We start from the raw sequence: 23242 nt of genomic DNA on the forward strand, positions 1-23242 counted from the left end.
GCATTCACGAATGCTGAGGAGCTGGCATACTGCCTAGGGCGTAGAATGTGCTCCAGAAATGCTACCCACTCCCCCATCAGCGTCACGACCACCTCATCTCCTGTGCTGTGGACCGTTCTCTGCGGTAGCCTCAAAGGCTTTTCCCAAGTGCTTTGGTCCATAACGCCCCCCACCCCTCACCTCTTCTGTACGGACACTCTTTGATAGGTAATCTGCCTATGTGTTTTAGAACTTGCTGAAAGTTTATAGGGAGGGAATCCAGAAGTTCAAAAGTCTGTCCACTTCTGGTTTAATAGTTAATCTTTACCATCTGGATTTAAACCAGATGTATTATTTACCTATTGCTGTGTGAGAAGCTATCTAAAACTTAGCGGCTTAAGGCAACCAGTACTTCCTGTCTCGTGGTTACTGTGGGTCAGTAATTCAGGACGATCTTAGAGCTGAGTGGCCCCGGCTCGTGTTCTCCCGTGAGGTTGTTAGTCAGGGCCGTGTCGTCTGAAGGCCTGACTGGAGGGAGAAGAATCAATTCCAAGCTTCCCAGTGCCTTGCTGGCTCGTGGTCATCTCATGGGGAAGAACCTCGGCCCTTCCCCGTACGGTTACCCGAGTGTCTTCACAACGTGACAGCCATCCTCCCGCAGAGCAGACGGCCCGAGAGGGAGCTGGGAGGCCTCAGAACCGTGTCCAGCCTGTGCTCAGAAGCCTCGGGCCATCATTTCTGACCCCACTGGGGTCACTGAGTCAGGACCCGGCCCTCCTCCTCTCCTTGTGCCTCCGTCGCTGCTCCATCCTGCACGCCCCCTGCAGGGCCTCACTTTCCCATCTCAGCAGACAGAGGTGCCTGCCTGGGGTCACCGTGAAAATGGAGTGAGGCACGCAGCATGAAAGGGCGCCGTTGGAGAGACCGAACAGCCCAGCGCAGATGCCGTAACTGTAGAGAAACGGAATGCGTCCACCCAGCTTCTGCTCCGGTGTCTGTTCACAGAGGCACCCTCTGTCAAAGCTCCCGGACCTCCGAGAGGCTCTCTGAGCGTCAGTCTGCTCAGGACACAGGGGCTGGGACCCCGGCTGCTCCGTCTTCTCCTGGGGGAGCCGCGCTGCAGCCCTTCAGAACAGCAGCTCGGTCCTGGGGGGATCCTGCTCGGATTGCTCCAGGAGCGCGTGGTGTTCTTCGTCACGACTTTGCTCCTCGGAAGCTGTTTCTCGCACCTGGACTAGACTAGACCCCTGGCTGGATGACCATCCCCTGCCCTGGAGCACACCACCCCAGGGCCCAGGGGTCTAGTCCAGGAGTCCTGGGGTCACGGGAAGCGAAACTTCTTTGGGAACTAAGTGCTGTTTTTTATTTTTATATCTGGGTCCTTTCTTGCCAAATAACTGTGACCTCCTCGAGGTTAACCCGGAGGCCCAGACCAGGTGTGGAGTCGGGGGTGTTAGCAGACCCTCCCCCGTTTTCCTTTGCAGGCTCACAGCCGTCATCAGCATCAAGCGTGTCCATATTGCACACACCCTGCGGCAGCCCTGATTTTCTCAGCTTGATGTCCCTCACCTGTTATCTTTAGAAAGCTGGTTTCAAAATGCTAGTCAGTGAGCGCTGGCCCACACACGGTGCCAACCCTTAGAAGTTTCCAGAGAAAGGGAAGCGAAATACGGTTCTCACTTCATCCTTGCAGGATAACCGACCCATCACATTCCACACCCCCAGAGGATCTCTCTCCAGAAAGCTAGAGAGGACGGAGGCCATGTTCTCCCTTCTTTGGGGGTGACTCTTGCATTCTAGTCACTGCATTTATGGGTTGGGGAGGAATCTCCTAAGAATTAAAGAGCGACATCTGAGACTTGAAGGTTATAGGAGTTTGGAAATGCTATATTGTTGTTTTTGTTACCTTAGTTTTGAAAGCCATGTTCCCCTTGCAATGAGCTCTTAATTTATAACTAAAACATGCACATTTGAATTGTCCAGGGGACAAGAGTTTGCCCAGGTAAGCCTATCTTGGCTCCGGTATTACAGCTCACCGAGGGTACAGAGTGGACTCTGCCAGAGATTTCAGGGACCTGCCACCGGGCCTGGGTCTCCCCATCTCTGGTCCAGCTGGCTGTCAGGAAGCCTCCGATGAGCAGCGTCCACATTAGTTCTGAGCTACGTTAGTTGAGCTGGAAATCTCTGCCCCTTTTTAATCATAAATCAGGTAGTCATGGAAATGACACCAAGCCTCTCGCTACCCAGTAAACCACATGCAAATGGTGGAAATAAGACTGACATGGTATGCAAATTAACTTCCTGAGTAAATAAAAGACTTGGCTGCCTGGTCTCCTGACTACATGCTTTTGGTCCAGGCTTGTTTATTAGGATTCTCAGTGATTTGAAAAATATAATCACAACCATGATCTCAATGCTTGTTTTTCTTGTTTCTTGTTTTTTGTGTGTCTGTTTCAGATATATCAACACTCCTATACTGGATATTATGTCCTGAGCAAAATCCCTCATGGGTAAGATGGTTCTTTCATTTTCTTCTAATGAGAAATCTGCAGAACAGAGCAGAGTGGAGGACTGACTGGTTGCTTAATTCCTAGGGCAGGAAATATGGCACCTTAGCTTTTGACAGTGAGGTGTCCTGAGGCTGTGGGAACCTCCGGGGTGCCCCCAGGCCCTGGGGTGGGGGTGGGGGTGTCACTGAGTCCAGCTGCTCGCCTGTTAGTGAAGCCCCCTTCCCAGAGCAGCTCTGACACCTCCTGCTCTGGCCTCCAGGTTCCAGGTCCTGCAGGGTAAGATGCTGTCTGCTCCCAATCACGAACCCCGAACCCCTATGCTTTGTAGTCACCTGCAGACCCTCTGGAGCTTGCTGATTCGCCTGCTGGCCCCCAGGAGGGTTCCCGGTTTATATACACAATAGAAAGTGCAGCACCCTAAGCGCATCTTGTTTCTCAAAACGGAAAGATTTGGGACCCAGAAGTGTGAGTGGGAAGGAAAAGATGTGAGTGCATGATTTTGCAGAGTTTTCAGCTCTGGGTATACACAGCGGGGTGTGTTATCAAGGGCTCATCTTTGGAATCCAGAGGTGTTGATTCGAGGTTAAAGTTGGATGAAGCCATTTGTTGAGTTGGCTCATGGAAAACCAGTTGCAGAACAAGGAAAGTGAGGCAAGGATGGTGTTTCCTTGCTTCTGTTTCTGTTTTTTCTTTCTTCCCCCTCCTCCCTCCTCCTTCCTCCCCTCCTCCACCCCCCTCCAGTCCCCCTCCCCACACCCCCACGCCGCCCTCCTTCTTGTCCTCATCTCTACCTTCCACGGTTTCTCTCACTTTTTTTTTTGACAAGGTGAGGTACTCAGGAAATGTTCAAAGACATTGGGTTGTGCTGCTGGCAATATTGTGTGGTCCCGTGACGACTCAGGGGGAGGCATCCTAATTTTCCTAAGCAAATGCAGACAAACAGCAGGAGTTGATAAAAAATATTGTTCTGTAGGAGAGCATTGATCACAGAATGGATGTTTCACAACTAAGTTGGGTAGAATATGGGCATATCCTTGGAAAACAACCATGGAGAAAATAACTTCATTTTGGACTTCAGATAAAGAAAGGATGCCTGTAAATACGCGGCAAAATGTGATTAATTGCTTCTGTTAGAATATTAGACAAATCAAGCCCCAAGAAACTAAAGATGACCCCCTGTCGTGAAAATAAAGTATCCATGGGCATGTTTTATTTAAAGCTTAGTTCAGATAGAAACTCAAATGTCTTTCACAGAGGAGGGAGTATTCTATTATTTTTCAAGCAGATATGCACCTTCAAAGGTCACTGCCAGCAGGGGTATAATTATGCCTTGAGATTTATCTACCCCTTCTGGGAGCAATAGAATTTATCCTAGATGAAGGATAAATTTGTAAAGCTCAAAACTCTAAGAGCATTTTGTGCTTGACACATGGTGTACATATTTTACTGCATCAGTTAGCATTTAGAAGTATGTTCTCCTGGCATGAGAGTTTGCCAGACAGACTGCAAACCTGAGGACAAGGTGGTCTGTGCTGAAGGCTTGATTTCAGTGCTCACGATGAAGGTGATAATCCCCCCATCGAGGATGTCAGCAGAGAGTGAGCTGCTTTTTGTGTTTTTAAACAACCACGGTAATCAGCACTGCCTTTACGTATTGGTTGGGTCTCATGCGTGTTCACCCTAGCACGTCAGTCTTGCAAGGAAATCGTTGTCCTCCTCCGTCCTGTCTTCTCATGGCTGGTGTCCAGGAGACCTGGACGCCAACACAGCCTGGGCTCACCGTCCACCTCAAACACCCGCTGTGGGTGTTACACTGTAGCTGTAGATGTCAGACTTTTAACGGTGCTGATGGCTTGCTTTCCCAAGTGTTACCGAACCAAACATGGGTTTGCTTGCCCAAGTGCAGTAAAGCCCATCTGCTGACACCAGGCCGTGGGGAAGGAAAGTGCACGTTGATAGCAGGCGCCAAGCAAGTTCAGACAGCTGGTGCTTCAAAGGCCCAGATTCCCGAAGGCTTCAGGAAAGGGTTTTTAAAGACAGGGTGAGGGAGGGGGATTGTGGGTTATGTGACCAGCTCACGGACAGTCCTCTGAGGGACTGGTGGTGAGGTGAGTAAGCGTCAACGTATCCTTCTGGTTCCAACTGCCCTGGGGCCGCTGGGCTTGTGTGCTGCATACGGTTAACTCATCCCGCCTGGTGGGGGCGTCAGTATCTGCAAGACAGCCCAGAGGATGTGGCTCGGAATACGACCCGTAGCCCTCCAGGAGGAGCTAAAAGTCCTTGACTTTGATTAATGGCTAAACTATTATTATGTTGCCTTCTTTGGCTTTTTTCCTTTCTCTTTGCATCTTCTCACTTCTCAGATTAAATTTACTCTTGGAACCTTGAGGAAAACCTAGGCAGGCTACAGTTTTTCTACAGACAAGAGCCTGGTGGAGCACATGGCTTGGGGAGGGGTCTCTTCCAGGAAGGCCCCATAGGGTCCTGCTCAGTTACATAAAGACTTTCATAGGATTGAAAGATGTAATAGAATACTTGCCACATTTATGGGAAACAGCCTCTGGTGGGTGAGGACGTCTATGATTCATCTCATCATCACATAAACTGAGGCATCTCCAAGAATGGCATTCATTGTTTGACCACCCAAGTCCTCCTCTTTATCATAAGATCATTTTGTTGTCGTTGGTCAGTCACTCAGTCATGTCCCACTCTTTGCCTCTTTGTGACCCCATGGACTGCAGCATGCCAGGCTTCCGTGTCCTTCACCATCTCCCGGAGCTTGCTCAAACCCATGTCCATCGAGTCAGTGATGCCATCCAACCATCTCATCCTCTGTCGTCCCCTTCTCCTCCTACCCTCAGTCTTTCCCAGCATCAGGGTCTTTTCCAAACAGTCAGTTCTTCGCATCAGGTGGCCAAAGTCTTGGCTCTTCAGCTTCAGCGTCAGTCCTTCCAGTGAATATTCAGGGTTGATTTCCTTGTCATTTATGAACAATAAATGAATGAATTTCGAGTATCGTCAAAGTCTTCTTTGTATTAACGAGACAGTGGATTTCCAAACGGGGTGAGCCTTTAGGCCTTGAACTTTTGCAGCTTCATTGTCCGAAAGAGGCTTGTTGAGCTCAGTCAGTTGTACCAGGGCCCTGCCTGGTGGCCGAGCCTATAGGCCCTGTAGGCGGGCTTGGGGTGGGTGAGGAAAGCACAGTTGTCTCTTTAAATAGAAACGTCTCTATGAAAACATTTAAATTAGCATTTACTCATAGGGCAGAACATATGCGAGCTCCTCTTGATATTTCTGGAGACACAGACGTGTATCTTTTTCTCCCTTTTTCTCACCTCTCTTCTCATCCCTCTCTCCCCGCAGTCCCTCACTTCCAGCCCGAGGCCATTCGATCTGCAGGATGGGATTACTTGGCATTTATAACTTAGATTTTTCTCCCTTAGCTTCAGGCTTTCCGAACAATCACAGAGATAACCCGAATTAGTTTTTCAGCGCCCTCTAAACTCTGGCTTCCTTCCTTTCTCCCAGTGACGGAAGAATTTGGGGTGGGTGTGCCCTCTCTTCTGTCTCTCTCACGAGCGAGAAGGAGGCCCCCCTGACCCATGTTTAAGCCCCTCCATCCCCAGGTCTGACCTCCGCAGCTGGAGCCTGGGGTAGACCCCAGGGCGCATGCACTGTCTCGAGTCATATGAGAACCCCGAGCCGGCTGAATTCTCATCTGCTGAAGGATCTAGGGCCTCGTGGAAGGGGTGTCTGACTCTCACGTACTAAATTTTCAAAAGCTGTGTTCTCAGAGGACATGTGTTTTTTACACAGATTTGTTTAGTAAGCCAGAATTAAAGCTAGTTATTTTTTAACATAAAGTATTTTACTAAGTGTTTATATAGGAACTACAGCCAAATAAAGCAGCACTTCATGAGAGAGATTGATAGAGACAGTAGCCAGCTAAATGTCCTCTTTAAGGGTCCATCGTGTGTTTTCATGGAGGTTTTTGATAGATGTGCTGTTTCTTAAGTTTTTCTGACATGAGTTTTTTCTTGGGTTAGTTTTCCCTTCGACTTCAGTGTTTTTCTTTAAAAAATTATATTTCTATGTAATTCTCAATTTTTCATATCTATTAGGATCATTCTGGAAATCATATGGGCTGGAGAAACTCAATCCTTCCATAACAGACACCAATTTTAAGAAAAATTTGGCATACCCCTTAATTAGGTAGCATTGGCATTTTGGGGTTTGGCAAAAGAGCAATAATAGAACAGAAACTGAGAAGAATGTGAAGCTATTTTGGGGAACATGTCAGGTCATCCCCTGTGGATATTGTTGCCCTAACCTTGCTTATTTACCTTTACCAAACAAACTGTACAAAATTGGATTCCTTTGGAATTCTGGCTGACTTACGAAGTCGCATCTGTGAAAATAATGAACTGAGATGTAGATTCCTTCTGCCCAGGGTTACTCTCTAACTGTATAGGCTGGGACATAGAAGAGCATTCTGTTTATTTAGAAAATGGACACCTAGGTTGAGAGCACACCACAGCGCCAAGCACCTTGCCTGACCTCGTGACGCGGGAGTTACAGACCGAGGCCGGGGGTCACGGAGACCTGAATGCGAGTCCCAGCTGGCAGCCGACTCTAGGCTGTGTGACCTTGAGAGCTCTGTACTTCTCCGGAGCTTCCTGCCCACGTTTTTATAAAGATGTTAACAACAGTGCCCAATTCATAGGCACCCGATAGGAATTAAGGGCAATGATACATGTGCAATGCACAGCAGAGAATTTTGCTCCAAGTGACTGCCTGGGAATGTCATTTCTTCATATTATAATATGTCCCCAATATGTATTTGTAGTCTCATAATTAAATTTTATCAGACTTTACTTTCTAGCCCAGCTCAAATCCTTTCTGTTACAAGGAGAGGAATGATATAATCCCTACCATAATAAAATTCCCTTTAAAAATTTTTCAAAGCTAAGACCTATTCCATGACACTGATTAAAATGCCATGACAGGTGATTAAAATGCCCATGTGATTTTCATTTCTCTCTTAAAAGTGATGTCTATAGCCCCAATAATCTGCAATTCTCAGTGCTCAATAAGTTCTTTTTTTAATCTCATCTCAACCTTACTTGCTGCAATTAATTTCTAAGGCTTTCTCATTTCACTTCCAGTGGAAGCGGAAAAGATAAGTCAACACAGAAATGCTGTATTGAGCAACAAAGCATGGTCTCTGTCCTTAAGGAGTTCAAAATCTTGTTGAAAAGGAAGGACACAGCCATATCAGTTCAGTTCAGTTCAGTTGCTCAGTTGTGTCTGACTCTTTGCAACCCGATAGACTGCAGCACACCAGGCCTACCTGTCCATCACCAACTCCCGGAGTTTACTCAAACTCATGTCCTTTGAGTCGGTGATGCCATCCAACCATCTCATCCTCTGTCTCCTCCCACCTTCAATCTTTCCCAGCATCAGGGTCTTTTCAAATGAGTCAAATCTTTGCATCAGGTGGCCAAAGTATTGGAATTTGTTCAGCTTCAACATCAGTCCTTCCAGTGAATATTCAGGACTGATTTCCTTTAGGATGGACTGGTTGGATCTTGTTACTTATATAGCAATATAAAATTAAATGCCTCAAATGGGTATTTTAAACACTGAACACAAAAGAAGAGATGCCGTAAAGAATCTCAGAAAGGAAGTCTGGCTGGAGTGGAGCCTCATAGTTGAGCAAGTTTCATCTTGTTTGGTTTAATAGGTGGAGACTGAGAGGAGATATTCCAGGTCAGGTGAATCATTAAACGAGCTTGACCATTTCAGTGAACCAGCATCTTCCTGGAATTAGTGGGGTGCCAGGCCAGGCCTGAGCAAGGCCGTTCTCCTGGGACTCTGCGTGGGGAAAGACGGGATTGGGTGGGTTTGGGGTGAACCTGGAGTGTGGAAGACCTAAACCCCAGCTGAGTGCGATGGGGCTTTACAGGAAGAACACGCTGAACACCGAGCCTAAGAGAGGCGTGCTGCAGACGGCAGGCTTAGATTAGTTTTGTGCGTGTGTGTAGAGCGGAGGGCAGGAAAGGGGTGAGTAGGGCTTGGGGTCAGTTAGGAGGCCTGGCGGGGAGCAGGGCAGGCGTGCGATGCGGGAGGGCTCAGGGTACAGCACCCGGCTGTGACGGTGGGTGTCTGGTGTTCGCTCAGAAGGTGAAGAGGGGTTTCAAGGCTTTATATTCCATGCCCCTCTAATAGATCTTCGGCAGCGTGTGCCTGTTGTGAGTCAAGCCTGATGTGTGAGGAGATTCAAGGTAGCGAGTTCGTGAGGGCGGCAGTGAGAATCCCCAGCAGTATCCATGGCCCAACACTTCCTTCTCCAGGACGCTGCTTGCTGGACTCACTCACTCTGCAGAGCTGCCAGGAGTTGCGTGAATAGGATTGTCTGTGTATCTTTAGGAAGGGCCAACATGAGGCCGAAATATAATAGAAAGAGAGTCCTTAGAGCGGCATTCTACGTGCCTCTAGCAAGGCCTGCAAGACTTCCCAGGTGGCCCCGTGGTAAAGCATCTGCCTGCCAATGCAGGAGATGCAGGTTCCATCCCTGGGTCGGGAAGATCCCCTGGAGAAGGAAATGGCTACCCACTCCAGGATTCTTGCCTGGGAAATCCCAGGGACAGAGGAGCCTGGTGGGCTACAGTCCAGGGGGTCTTGGAAGAGTCAGACATGACTCATAGACTGAAAGGGCAGGGTCCTACCGTTACTGGCCATCCCAGAACCTCAGCACTGGGGACAGCTCTGAGACCTGCGGGGCTGGGTCTTAGTTAAGCAGCTTCTCCTGCTCCCTCCCCACAAGGTCTCCCCTCTTCTCTCCCTTCTTCCCCTGAATTACAAGCAGTTAGCAAGCACTATCAGAAGAATGAGCTTTAGAATCAAATCAATGTGGGAATAAATCCACAGTCAGCCTCTTTACCTGTGTAATCATGGAAGAGTTACTTTGCTTCTCTGGGCACTGTTACTCCATCTATATAATGGAAATAAAATGCCTGACTCATGGGGTTCATGGAAAGGTTATGAAGTTCTGTAGGATATTGAAATGGTGCGTGTAAGTGCCTGTTTTGGTGTGCCCGAAGTCCTACAGGCTTCCTTCGGGGGGGAACCAAGGCCTCCCGTTGTGCAGCCAAATCTAATTAGTCACTCTCCCCACAGTTTCCCTACCCCTGGACAGAAAGTAAATTTCCTACTCGGGGCCAGCTCTGATCAATTCTAATGGCTCCCTGGAGCTGAGTGTAAAGCTGTGCCTGAGCTCTGTTGGGGAGGGTGCTGTGATCCATGAGTCTCGCCTGCAGTGAGGGGGTGGGGTGGGAGAAAGATGCATGTGATGCCTTCCAGGTGCCAGGAAGCAGTCTTCCCTGAAGGACCACTTCAGTGATGCGCTATCACCACGCACAGACAGAAGGTGGTCCCGTCTTGGCTCACTCTATCCTTTATCCCACCCCCCCACAACACTGACGCCAGAAACGTACGTGCCACTCACCGTGCGTCTTGCGTCCAAATCCTTCTGATCCTTCAAGGCCTGACATCAAAACCCTCTCCTCTAAAACGGCCTCCAGCCTCCCTGAGCTTCTGAAGTCAGATTGCCTCCCATTTCAGGCTGAAATGTATCCTTGCTTTAAATTGCTCTTTTGTTGTCAATATGTAATTTTTTTCTGGACAATGTGTTTAGACATGTTTTAATATGCGTTTACTGCCTGATCCATTGCTCTCCTGAATTCTTAGGTGTCAGAGAGTTGGGTTTGCTGGGAGGGGCTTGGCCGTGTCCCAGTTGTCTGTGGCCTGGGGTGAGAACAGGGATGCCCAAGAATAACCGCCGGAGAGGCTGCCTCTGCAGGTCTGAGCTGTTGGGAGACAAGCCGTCAGCCACAGTCAAAGGGGGGCTGTTTCAGCCATTCCGTTCCTTTGAGTCCTTTTCTGCCCTTAAAAAACCGCCCCCCTCCCCATGTCTAAAGACCTTCAAACAAGCAAACCCGTTTGGAAATGAGGTGAAAAGATGGGGGTGAGTCATTTCATCAGGCACCTTGGGGAACCTAAACTTGCACGTTCGTGTCCTTGAACTCTTCCCAGCGCGGGAGGGGGTACGTTGATGTTGACTGACACAGGTGGAGTGAATTAATGAATTAAATGAGATTGTCCAGTATAAGGAGAAGCAGGCCTGGGCCCCACCCCCAAATCACTCAGCCCACAGTCTGGGAGGCCGGGACCTCAAAAGAACATTGTTCAGTGACTCCGTTTCTAGTTCCAGGACCTGGAGCCAGCTGGTCCTGCCACCTTCTTCACTTGCTGTCAGCACCAGTGACCCCAGGATCCCCTTTGAAGCTGCGAAACTTCTGTTTCTGGAAAGAAGCGACGAGCGTGGATTTCCTTGTCCTCTCAGCAGAGAGATACAGGCAGGTCTCCAACCGACAGTGTCCTTGGAGGTTTACTTAATGGTACACAGTAAAGGCCCTAGAACACGGACATCCACACCACGGGGATGAGATGGAGCCTGTCTGGGCTGGAGCTTGACGTGAGCGCCACCTGGTGTCTCAGCCTGGAGTTGCCTGTTTCCATTGGTGCGCTCTGGAGCCGAAGAACTGATGCTTCTGAACTGTGGGGTTGGAGACCCTTGAGAGTCCCTTGGACTGCAAGGAGATCCAACCAGTCCACCCTAAAGGAGATCAGTCCTGGGTGTTCACTGGAAGGACTGATGTTGAAGCTGAAACTCCAATACATTGGCCACCTGCTGCAAAGAGCTGACTCAGAAAAGACCCTGATGCTGGGAAAGATTGGAGCCAGGAGGAGAAGGGGACGATAGAGGATGAGATGGATGGATGGCATCACCGACTCGATGGACGTGAGTTTGAGTAAGCTCCGGAGTTGGCAATGGACAGGGAGGCCTGGCGTGCTGCAGTCCATGGGGTCGCAGAGTCGGACACAAATGAGCGACTGAACGGACTGACCAGAGCTCTGTTGCTCTGTCTCTTCTGAAGAGTCACAGGCCGCATTCTCAGTCATGCAGAGTTAGAGGCAAGCACGTGGAACCCTTTCAGTTGGGCCTGAGAGCCAGTCACCTGAGAAGGCTCTGTCTGCATCCCTGAGGTCAGCACTGCTCCCACTCACAGACCTCTTCCCAAAGAGTCCCCTCGAGGCCAAGCACCCCAGCGTTTGCAGCAGGGCATCCACTCCACTCTGCTGCACCCCCACGAGCCCATCTGTTCTCGCCCAGGATGGACAGCGGGCAGGCCACATGAGTCACCTGCTGCATCATCTCTTCTGCTTTCCCTCACGTCACCTTCTCTGTGCTCTAGGCTGTCCCCACTGGGGGCTGGACACAAAGCCACCTCCCTCATTTATGCTGGTGACATTGGCACAGATTAAACATCAAGGGTAGAAGCCTTGTCCAGAAAAGCAGGACTCAAGGGTAGCAGGACAGGTGGCCATCCAGACCCTGGAGAGACAAGCAGATGCCAGTCACTGCAGCATAACTTACTAATAGTAAAACTCATATTTTTCAGTGAGAAATTTTCATTAAGTGTTGACTGATGGGTGCAATCATAGAAGCACCTCCCCAACCAAGACAGGGAAGATTTCTCTCTCCCCAAAGTAGCCCACATTCCTGCCCTCCACCCGCCATGGTTGCCCTGGCATTCACCCCTCTAGCTTTGTCTTTTCTAGACTGACTTGTGGATGGAGTCATACTTATATAACCCTGGGTGACAGGATTCTTCGTTAGCATAATTGCTTTTGAGTTTCACCCGCGTTGTTGCCGACGCATGTAGGTCATTCCTTTTATTGCTGAGAAGTGGCCCAATGAGTGGAGAGACAGTCACTTGTTTATGCATTTGCCATGTGACATTTGAGTGGTTTCCAGCTTGAGGCTGTTATGAATAAAACTGTGAGCGTTTGCATACAGAATTTCTTATAGGCACATGTTTCCATTTTTCTTGGGTAAATAGCTAGAGGTAGAATCACTGGGTCATACAGTAAACGTATGTTTCAGTCGGCAAGAAACTGCCAGATGGTTATCCAAGGTGGCTGAACTGTTTAGACGCCCCCCCCCCATCAGGCTGGGGGTTTCCAACCCTCTCCCGTCCACCTGGTCCCCGGGAGAGGCCAGCTGACTTGTCTGCTCGGATTGCCACCCAGGATAGAGTGTCAGGCCTCCTCTCCTGCCCAAACACAGGCACTGGGGGACCTCGCAGGCTGCTCCCCGTGATCGTCCCCTCTGCAGTGCTCTGTAATGACAAGTCCTCGGGGAAGTCGGTGGCAGGGAGGGTGGAAACTTCCTGAAGAGGCTGTTCACAGGCGGCCCCAGCACGAGGCTCGTGAGTGGTTAAGAGGGCTCTGCCCTGAGCATCATCACTCGCTTCTAGACAGATCTAGGAGGAGGGGTTTTCTTTTTGAGAATCGCCAGTCCTGGAGGAAGGACCAGGTCCAGGAGCACAGCCCTGCCCTGGGGCCAGCTGCTGCTTTCTGGCTGAGAGGAAGAGTGGAGCTGCACGCCCAGCACCCAGCATCCTTAAGGATGCCTCTGACCTTGGGGTTCCCGGCTGGGCCGGCAAAGGGCATCATGGGCCTTCTCAGGCATTCCTGTCTGTTCTCTTGCTGTATCTTGACTGCAGCAGTGTGGAGACAGCAGGCAGTGTTAGCCCTCCCGGAAGGCAATGACTTCACACAGTCCAGCTCAGACTGTGTATGGACCAATATGTATTTCTGGAGCTGCTGGCGATGGACAAAAGAACAAAAGCTGTGGCATTTCATCATCGAGAAGCTCTGGTTCCCAGACCTGAATAGCACAGCCTTCAGTGGAGATGACACAACTCTTTGCCCACATGAGGCTTTTGGCTCCCAGGACTCAGCTTGGCCTGCTGCGCCACCTGCCAGGCTGCTGGACACTCAGGGGCAAGGTTGACGCCCTGCTGGGGCTGAGGCACCCAGATGAAGAAGCCGCTCAGGCTTCTGCCTGTCTGCACTGGAAGTTAGCATCGTCCCCCGTAGCTCTGTCTCCTCCATCCAGCAAGATGATGGACGTTCCCACACTTCGGGGCAAGCGCCAGGGCCGAGGGCCTGTCGCGTCAGCCTGCTCCGTGAACACAGGGCTGTGAACAGCCGGAGCCCAAGTATGAACAGAACGTCGGGGTTTGACCATCTCTCTGCATGTCTTTGATTCATTGCATGACAGCCCTCACACACGTCTCTGTCAACCTTCTAAGCATTTCGAGGGGCTTCCAGGGCAGCGCTAACAAGCACGGCTTCTGCTTCAGCCCCCTTCACAACCAGCCCAATGTCAAGGATAAGGAGAGAGCAAGATCCAAACCCGGGGCTGACCTGAGGCTCACGTGGAATCATTGGCGCTATCGGAGCTAGGATTCCTGAGCCAGGACTGGAGCTTGGGGCAGGCCTCCTGCGAGACCCGTGAGCGTGGCCCCCGAGGGCGCTGCCGGCCCCTGGTCTGTCCCCTCCCTCTGTCTGAAGGTTAGCCCTCAGCGTCTTTCCTCTGCTTCTCTGCCTGCAGTTCCCTCCGCTAACCTCAGCATGTCTGAACACCACCCAGCTTCTGGGCTGTGTCCACTCAGCTACGCATCATCTCATCCAAAGGCCCCTTCCCAGGCCCTCTCTCCCTCCACAGGAGTCAGCCTCATGCCATTTTCTGTTTTTGTCTCCTTGGTCCCTGGAATCAAATCCTTTCCTTGTTCCTCTGTTTTGTTGTTGCTGTTTAGTTGCTCAGTTGTGTCTGACTCTTTGCAACCCCATGGACCTGAGCACGATAGGCTTCCCTGTTCTTCACTATCTCTCAGAGTTTGCTCAAACTCATATCCTTTGGGTCCATGATGCCATCCAGCCATCTCGTCCTCTGTCGTCCCCTTCTCCTCTCTGCCCTCAATCTTTCCCAGCATCAGGTCCTTTTCCAATGAGTCAGTTCTTCGCATCAGGTGGCCGAAGTATTGGAGTTTCAGCTTCAGCATCAGTCCTTCCATTGAATATTCATGACTGATTTCCTTTAGGATGGACTGGTTGGATCTCTTTGCAGTCCAAGGGACTCTCAACAGTCTTCTCCAGCACCATGGTTTATAAGGTTAACTGAAGTTGCTCAGTCGTGTCTGACTCTTTGAGACCCCGTGGACTGTAGCCCACCAGGCTCCTCCGTCCATGGGGTTTTCCAGGCAAGAGTACTGGAGTGGGTTGCCATTTCCTTCTCCAGGGAATCTTCCCGACCCAGGGACTGAGCCTGGGTCTACCGGCATTATAGGCAAGACACTTTACCATCTGAGCCACCAAGAAAGATCCCACATAACCACAGTTTATGTGTGTCTTTAAAACCCTACCATGCAGTCTCTAGCATATTCCTTTCTGCTCCCATGTCTCTTTATTTCATTTATAAATGAATGAATGAACGTTTGACTGCATTTATAGACATTTAGTGAGTAACCTATTATGCATCTGATATGGGGACTTGAACATATCATAACATATTTTGTAGTCACAACAATGATGGGGTGTAAGTCACAGCCCACTTCAGAGATGAGCACCCTGAGACTCACAGTTGGAGTAACCTGCTTCCGGTCCAGCTGGTGCTTGGCCAGGATTCCTGTCGGCACTTCCGGCTCCAAGCATAGCCTCCTCTTGGTGACATCGCTTTGCTCTGCACTTCAGTCTGACAAGAGCTGCTAGGCAACCTCTGAACTGAGCGCCACACCCTTCATTTTACAGAAGTAACTCGTCCTCCTCAGGTTGAGGGCCCTCTGAAGCACATAGTAGGGGTGGTATTGATCAGCTGAGAGGTTGGGAGATGACCTGATGACCGGCGTTATTGGTCGTTGGAGGTAGATTTAATTGGTACATCTACTCAGCCTGGGTGCCTATGTGGCCTCGAGCTACAGTTTGCATTCTGTTTGATATCAGAGCAACGGCAACACTGATGCTGTTCTGTTTTGATTTGACAAACAGGCATCTGAAGCACATAAGGGATCCCGACCAAAATAAAATTACACAGCATCACGTACCAGGTACAGAACTGCTAAGAGGCCAGATGGGAGGAGGCCCCCAGAGCCCTGTGTGTAGCAGTCTCGGGCCACTGCCAGGGACCACGGCCGCAGGCGAGCCCCGCTCCAAGGCCTTGTGCGTGGCCCCCTCCATCGGCTCCCAGCACACACTGCCAACCGCAGGAGGGGTCCCGGGGCCTGGAAGCAGTGGAGTCGTCGTCTGGGTAGAAAGATACCCCTGAGAGTTTCTGTCCTGCCAGAAAGTGGCAGTGACCTCGTGCACCTGGGCTGAAGGTCCCGGAGCTGGGCTTCTGCTCTGTAACCTCAGCCCTTTGTCTGCTCGCTCCTGAGATGGAACCAAAGGCAGCTGCTCCAGACGTTCCAAAGTCTGGGTCAGAGCTTCATATGGCTTTGGAAAGATATCACTGTGTTTTCTTGGTTTGGCATTAAAATCCCTTCTTCCGGGAGGGAGGGTCAGGATGGGGAAACACATGTACACCCATGGCTGATTCATGTCAATGTATGGCAAAAGCCAACACAATATTGTAAAGTAATTAGCCTCCAATTAAAGTTAAAAAATAAAATAAAATCCCTTCTTCCTTGCATTAAGCAAACATGAACTTCAAAGTGCCATCCCCGTTCCCCCAACTCCTCCAGAAACTCCGAGAAAAGGGGGAAGCTTGTCTTTTAAGAGTTGAGGAAATCTGGCAGTGCTGATTGCCAAGGTCCCAGTGAGCACAGTCCGGGTATTCATCTGAAATTATGTGGCTGGACCACCTGCTGGCCTTGCCAAGCCCTCAGTCCAGGGAGGGAGTTCAGGCATGCTTGCTTTGTAGGGAATAGAAATCCGACCTGTTGTGTGGAACCCTTTTGAAGAAAGACCACGTGAGCAAGAAGGTCAGCAGGCAGACAAGCGAAGCCTGGGGCGGAAGAAACGGGCAGCGTCTCCGCACTGGCAGAGGCGCGCTGTCCTCAGCCTGCAGAGCCTGTGTCCCCGCCTGAACCCCAGGTCTCATCCCTCAGTCTGTCTGGCTCCCCGGCCACCTCTGATGTCAGCTGAGCTTAAGTGATTCACTCACATGAGCCTGGCCAACTGACCTGTTGGATTTCTCATAAAAAAAAATAGACCACTTTTCTCGGTTATGTACAGATTCTTAGGAGTTTGAAATATGTGTAAAAATGTGGCTGTAACAATTCATATAATCAGAGTCAGTTAAAAATGTAAAGAAATATGTACCCTTTAAGAAAATTGGTTCTTACCCTTCAGTGGCAATGGCTAAGCGCAGGTCTCACTGTTGATGATGGCAGTGTTGTAGTCGGTCTTAGGTTTGACTTTCACCTTCAGATCCCTGTGTTTTGTAGACAATAAACTATGCAGCTCCAGTCATGGGAATGTTTATTTTCAGAGAGGGATGCCCTCTGCCACTTTCAACTCCTTGCAGACAAGCCGCACATCCTATCAACATCAAGGCATTAGCCCAACTTGGCCTTTTGTCATCTACTGCTCCTGGGGGCGTGATTTTTAAACTCATGGAGAGGAAGGTCCTCTGTGAAAGTGATCTTATTATCTTGAGTTCCCAAGAGCCCTTATTATCTTGACATGGATCAAAACCCTGACTTTAGTTATGTCAAATTGTCTATTGCCGATTTGTTACCAAATTAACCCCAAACACTAAGTGACATTACAATAGAAGAAGTATTTTTTGCCACAAAGCAGAGAATTCAGTCTTAGATAAAGAATGTTTTCCCGGTCCATGGAGAAAAATGATCTGTGTGTGTGTGGAGGAGGAGGAAGAAGAGAGGGAGAATGCTTCTTTTAAAAAAAATTACTAATTTAAATCCATTGCTTTCTTTTTCTCCCCAAGTAAAGTGGCATTAGTGGTAAAGAGCCTGCCTCCCAATTGCAGGAGATGCAGGAGATCCCTGGGTTTGATCCCTGGGTCAGGAAGATCCCCTCGAGGAAGAAATGGCAGGCCACTCCAGTATTCCTGCCTGGAGAATCCCACGGACAGGAGCCTGGCGAGCTACAGTCCACAGGGTTGTAAAAAGTCAGACACGACTGACGCAACTTAGCACGCACGTACAATCAATCTGAAAGTAATTTTAAATTATGCAGTTTGTCCTGAGACCCAGACCTGGGGAAAGACTTCTCTGAAAATAGAAGCCGTTGTTCCTGATGTAGTCATCTCTCATAGCAGCATGCTATGTGAAATATTTCCATAAAGAAACGGCAGAAGCTTCTTTTCCATCCGATTTCAAGCATTCCTCCCTGGATGAAATCAGCCAGAGATGCAAGAATAGCTCTGCAGAGAGTATTATCCTCACAGGACCTGCCCAGGGAACCCGTGAACTCGGCCTGCTTCCTATAGGTCCTCAGAAGTGGCCCGCAGGCTGCACAGGGGAGGTGGTTAGGAAGCCTGCTGTGAAGACTCGTCCAGGTCATCCTCAATATGTTTCTCTTCTTTTCTACCAATGCACTGAACTTTATTTAAAGAGCCATGTTTTCAAATAGTTATTTCTTGACCCCAGATATTCCATTCTGTTGTAACAGCCACAAAAGGCTCGCCGTGATGCAGTAGTTTCTAGGTCAGATAGTGTTCCTAGTGCTTTGCATGTACCCCTCACTGAATGCTTGGAGAATTCCTATGATGTAGAGGCTACTGTTGTCCACTTTTATGCGTTCAAACCCAGCGTGGCGGGCGCGCTGGCACAGCTGGTCCTTGGCACAGAAGAATGCGTCTGGTTCCTGCCACTCTTGGCTTCTGCTGTCTGCGTCTTGACCTCTCTGCTCGCCCCAGCTTTCCCTGTGTCCAGGTGTTCTCAAGCCCCCAGTGATACAACAGAAAATAGAGCTGAGCACGTCACCCACAGGGGTGAAGAGAGGAAGCATAAACAGCAAAACTGGGGAAGTTGTAGAGCAAAGGAAGACGGGAAGATCATGAAGCCCAAGCATAAGACAGCTGAGTCGCACCCCAGAACCGAGCTGGTTTCTCCTAACCCCTCCCCACCCCCAGGGTGGTCCTCAGCACCCCAGGCGTGGACCGCGCTCAGACTAGACCGTGTGGGGCGGCTCCTGGTTGGCTGTGGTCTGCTCTCTGCTGGGTCAGCTCTTTAGGATGTCACCTCTGATGAGAAGGCTTAGGCCTGGGCCTTCGGGATGCTTTTGGAAAGTCAATGGGAAGGGCTGTGGGAGAAAAACAAGGATAGTTTGAAAATTAAGAAGCCATCAGAACCCCAGCTTCCCTCGCTGACTCCCCTGAAGTCCAGAGGTGTGTTTCCTGGCGAGGGTGAGCAGAGGCCCTCGGAGGGAGGAACATCAGGACAGTGTGAGGTCCGAACAGGGACAAGGGGACGCTTGGAGGGTGTGGAGAGACTTCCTGCTCTTTCATCATCCCTGACGTGTGGCAGCGACGCCTCACCACCAGGGCGGGGACCGAGGATCCTTCCCAAAAGACGCTGGCAGAGCTGGGTCCAGAAGAAGCCAGCAGGACGGCCCAGGGGTTCCAGGCAGACCCTCCTGGGCTCTGCAGGACTCCCCATCAGCTCCTCAGTCCCAGCATCCTCGATGTGGGGGCCCGAGGGAGAACCACCATCAGACCGCAGACGTCTTCTCGTCTGAGAGACAGAATCCAAAGCAAACAGCAGCGGCATTGTGGAGAAAACAGCGAGCACAAGAGGAGAAGCCAGCGTTAGGACCAGAGCCTTTTCTTAAATCCTCAGATGACTTGTTACTCTCAGGACACAAAACAGAACAACGCATGCTGTTTTTGAATTTCAAAGCATCAGACTCTTAGAAATGAAAAATACGGTAGAAATGAAAGCTCAGTAGAAAGGTTTAAAGACAAAGGTGAAGACATTTTGCCGAAAATGCAACAGAGACAGAGACAAAGAGATAAGAAAAGTGGGAAAGAATGATGAGATACAGAAAACAGAGAAAAGACGTGAAGATAATTGAGAGGCCCAGCTGAGAAATTTACAAGCACGTTTAGGACTTAGCTAAATATAATTTTTAATGATACAAATGAGATTACTTACAAAACAGAAACAGACCCACAGACATAGAAAACAAACTTATAATTACCAAAGGGGAGCGATTAAGAAAAAAACAGAGGAGGGATAAATTAGGAGTTTGGGATTAACAGATGCACACTGCTGTATGTAAAATAGATAAACACCAAGGTCCTACTGCGTAACACAGGGAACTCCACTCAATAGCTTGTAATAACCTCTAATGGGAGATAACCTAAAGAAGAATATATGTGTGTGTATGTATGACTGAATCCCTTTGCTCTACACCTGAAACTAACACTATGAATCAATTATATGTCAGTGAGATTTTAAAAATAAATAAGCACAGTCTTTAAGCCCCTGTATCCACTGCATGTGAGGATCTCGCCCGCCTTCCCCCAGTGAAGCTCACTCTGTCCGCACATCGCATCTCACCCCACCCTGTGGGTGGTAGTTGCTCAGTCGTGTCTGACCCCATGGACTGCAGCCTGCCAGGTTCCTCTGTCCGTGGGATTCTCCTTGCCGTGGGCTAAACGCATCCCAGAGCCCTGCTGGCTGTTAACCACAGAGCACAGATCCCAGGCCGGGGCCACGTGAGCAGGAAAAAGCCAGGCTGCCTGCCGGGTCCTCATTGTGTGGGGTGCCACCCAGGTGGCCTGACTGGACAGGCTGTTGGATCCGTTTCTAGGAGGACTGGGTCTTCGCTCCAAAAGCTCAGCAACAGGAATCGCCCTCAGCATGCCTCTGGGCTTGGCCTTCACAGCTCATGAATGGGCAGCCCAAGGGCACCATGAGGGATGGAGGGGCTGGCCCGGCCCAGACCGTGGACCATGGTCTTGGACCAGCATCACCCGTGAAGGCTTCCTCTGACTGTTCTGACCTGAAGCCCCAGCGGGGGCTGGATGACTGTCTGAGAATTGAAACCTCTGCCCAGAGCCCCCTTCATGCAAGACACGCCTTGGAATAATAAGATTATTTCAGGCCTGGTTCTAAAAAGAAGCCCCCAGATTAATTAAGGTGTCTGAGTTATGCCTTCCAACATGAGGGGAATGGCAGAGCAGACTGAGGGGTGAATCTGTGATCAGCAGAAGAGGAGATGAATCCTCAGATCAGCAGTGATATCTCAGAGGACAAGAAGAGATTTCTCTGCAGGCTTCAAACATGTGCGCTGGTGATTCTGTCGAGCCTGGGGATGCTGGGGAGAGAGAGACGCAGGGTAACGGGCACTTGTTGTCTTCCTGGGCCCTTAATTAGAATCTGAGTCATTTCTGTTCCAAAGACTTTTTTTCCTCTGTGGTGTTTGGTGGTGTTCTGCCTTCTAACTTGCTGCTTCTCATTGCCCACCTGAGCTGTTGGAGGGTTAATGTTCTCTGGCTCCTCTGGGCTGTGCTTTTCTGTTGTCAGTATACACAGGCGCGTGTGTGTTCAGTTGCCTCACTCGTGTCCGACTCTTTGAGACCCTGTAGACTGTAGCCCGCCAGGTTCCTCTGATCATGGTATTCTCCAGGCAAGAACACTGGAGTGGGTAGCCATGCCCTCCTGCAGGGGATCTTCCCCACCCGGGGATTGAACCCAGGTCTCCCGCATTGCAGGCAGATTCTTTACCAGCTGAGCCACCAGGGAAGCCCAAATATGCACAGTTAAATTGGCTTAAAGCAATTCTGTGAAGGGCCTCATCAGTGTCTTAAGGTAACACTCAGCTCTTGTCCAGAAGGAGCCTGGTTCACTGATGACCGCACACGGAGCCGGGGAGCCGTGCCCCTACACGCATGTAGGACGTGTGTGCGGGCAAGTCCTCAGGGCTCCGTGCAGCTGCCTTGGCCACCCAGCCTTCCGGGGTGTTCATTCCCGGTGCCTCAGCCCGAGGAGTCCCACTTCTGCTGCCTTTGACACTGATGCAATTGAAAGCCCCGCCCAGCTTCAAGGATATAAACTCCATCTTTGGATGGAAAACACCTAGATTTTTGAAAAAGCGTTTGGGACCAGGAATACTGTTGTGGCCCTGCTGGGGAAACCTCATTTGCCACTCAGGCTGAAAAGATTTTCTGGGTTTTCTCTCTATGGTTTATATTTTAAATATATGAGTATATATCAGATACACATTTTTAAACTACATCCACACAATCTGTCCTAAAATTCAGATCTGGACTTACTTGAAGACTGTGGGCAGAGTGTATTTTGTAACAGAGCCCTGCTCTCTGTGTGAAAGGTAGCCTTCCTTATCCCAGCTTCCTGCAGGCTTAGATGTAAGTATTAGAAGTTCCTTAATAAGTAAGATGCGTAGCCTCCCATCCAGATATGTACAGTCCATATTTAAATAGTATGACTTCTCATAACAAATCTCCAAACTGTCTAACATTTCTACTGAATATCCCATCTCTTCTTGGAGGAGATGCTTGTATAGAAAAATATAAATTCTTTTGAAAGCCTTTAAGAAATAGTAGAAGCAAATGTCTTAAGTGTAGGAACAGGAAAAGATGACCTTCCCACCACGTCTGTGATGATACTTGCTAGTGATAACAACAGTGTTTGGGACCCTGTGTATTCATGAGAATTCATAATGAGGCGGTAACTTCCAGAGTCCCCAGCTTTTAACACTCTAATCTGTTCATTTGATTGTTTATTCTATTGACACGTTGGCAGTTTTTCAGTCTAGCTAGTGTTTCAGCAATTGCTCGATACCAGAAACGTGAAGGGACTTATGCCAGTACTGCATGCTCTTGAGAGAAGTTCCACTCACAACATGTGTTTCATCCTCAAATCCTGCGAGCTGATAAAGGGATGTGGACCACGCTGCTCCCTTACCCACCCAGAGACGGTGACCCAGTGGTGTCCCCCTGTGTCTCCATCACTCGCTGCCTTGCTGCTCTGCGTGTGACTGGTGTTCGTTCATCAGCTCTTCATACAAGTGCCCACCTTGCTTCTAAATCACAGAAGAAAACCCTCAAATAGCTCTGGGATTTCCAGGTTTGGATTACCTGTCTTTTACACCATTTATTGTCACTGAAACCACATCTGAGATAAAAGGGTTTTGAGCAATGTGTTCTCTGGGCCAATAATCGCACATGTCCCCAGACTCAGAACTAATGCCTGTGAGCAGGCGGAGAGGGTGAGAAGCGGCAGGAAAGGGTGGGAGGAAGTGCAAACCCTCTGACGGGAAGGGGACAGAGCACCCTTCTGAGCTGGCTGCTCACTCCATGCACTTCCTTAAAGGGCTTGTCTCCTCAGAACTCCCGTTCTCCCCCGTCTCCACGGCTGGGAGCTCCATTCACTCCTGACACAGGCTTCCTGTAAGTGTGCGTTCTATGACACCCTTCTTTGGTTCTTTTGTTCTGTCCTGGGATTTTACTCTAGAAGCTGGAACAAAAGAGCCCTTGAAATGATCAAACACTTTTTTTTTTTCAATTCTGTTGAGGTATAGCTGATTTACAGCGTTGCGTTAATTTCTGCTGTATGGCAAAGTGATTAAGTTATACATATATGTTCTTTTTCATGTTCTTTCCATTATGACTTATTGCATGACCCTGAATATAGTTCCCTGCGCTATACAGAAATACCTTGTTGTTCATCCTCTCTATGTGTAATAGTTTCCATCTGCTAATCCCAAACTGCCAGTGCTTCCCAATACGCACCCCACCCCACCCGACCCCCAACACCCACTAGTTGTTTTCTATGTCTGCGAGTCTGTTTCTATTTGGTAGGCAAGGTCATTTATGTCATATGTTAGATTTCACATATAACTGTTGTCATGCA

General features: G+C 49.6%; 1 protein-coding gene across 2 annotated transcripts in view; it reads left to right on the forward strand.

Annotated features, from left to right (window-relative positions):
- DPP6 (dipeptidyl peptidase like 6) overlaps positions 1 to 23242 on the forward strand; it is a 795051-nt gene that overhangs the window by 585489 nt on the left and 186320 nt on the right. For both annotated transcript variants that reach the window (XM_061166191.1, XM_061166192.1), the window contains exon 6: positions 2437 to 2489. In XM_061166191.1, coding sequence (XP_061022174.1) covers positions 2437 to 2489 — 53 coding nt within the window. The remainder of the gene's footprint in view (positions 1 to 2436; positions 2490 to 23242) is intronic.

Source organism: Dama dama, chromosome 18, assembly GCF_033118175.1.
Source record: "Dama dama isolate Ldn47 chromosome 18, ASM3311817v1, whole genome shotgun sequence".
NCBI lineage: Eukaryota > Metazoa > Chordata > Mammalia > Artiodactyla > Cervidae > Dama > Dama dama.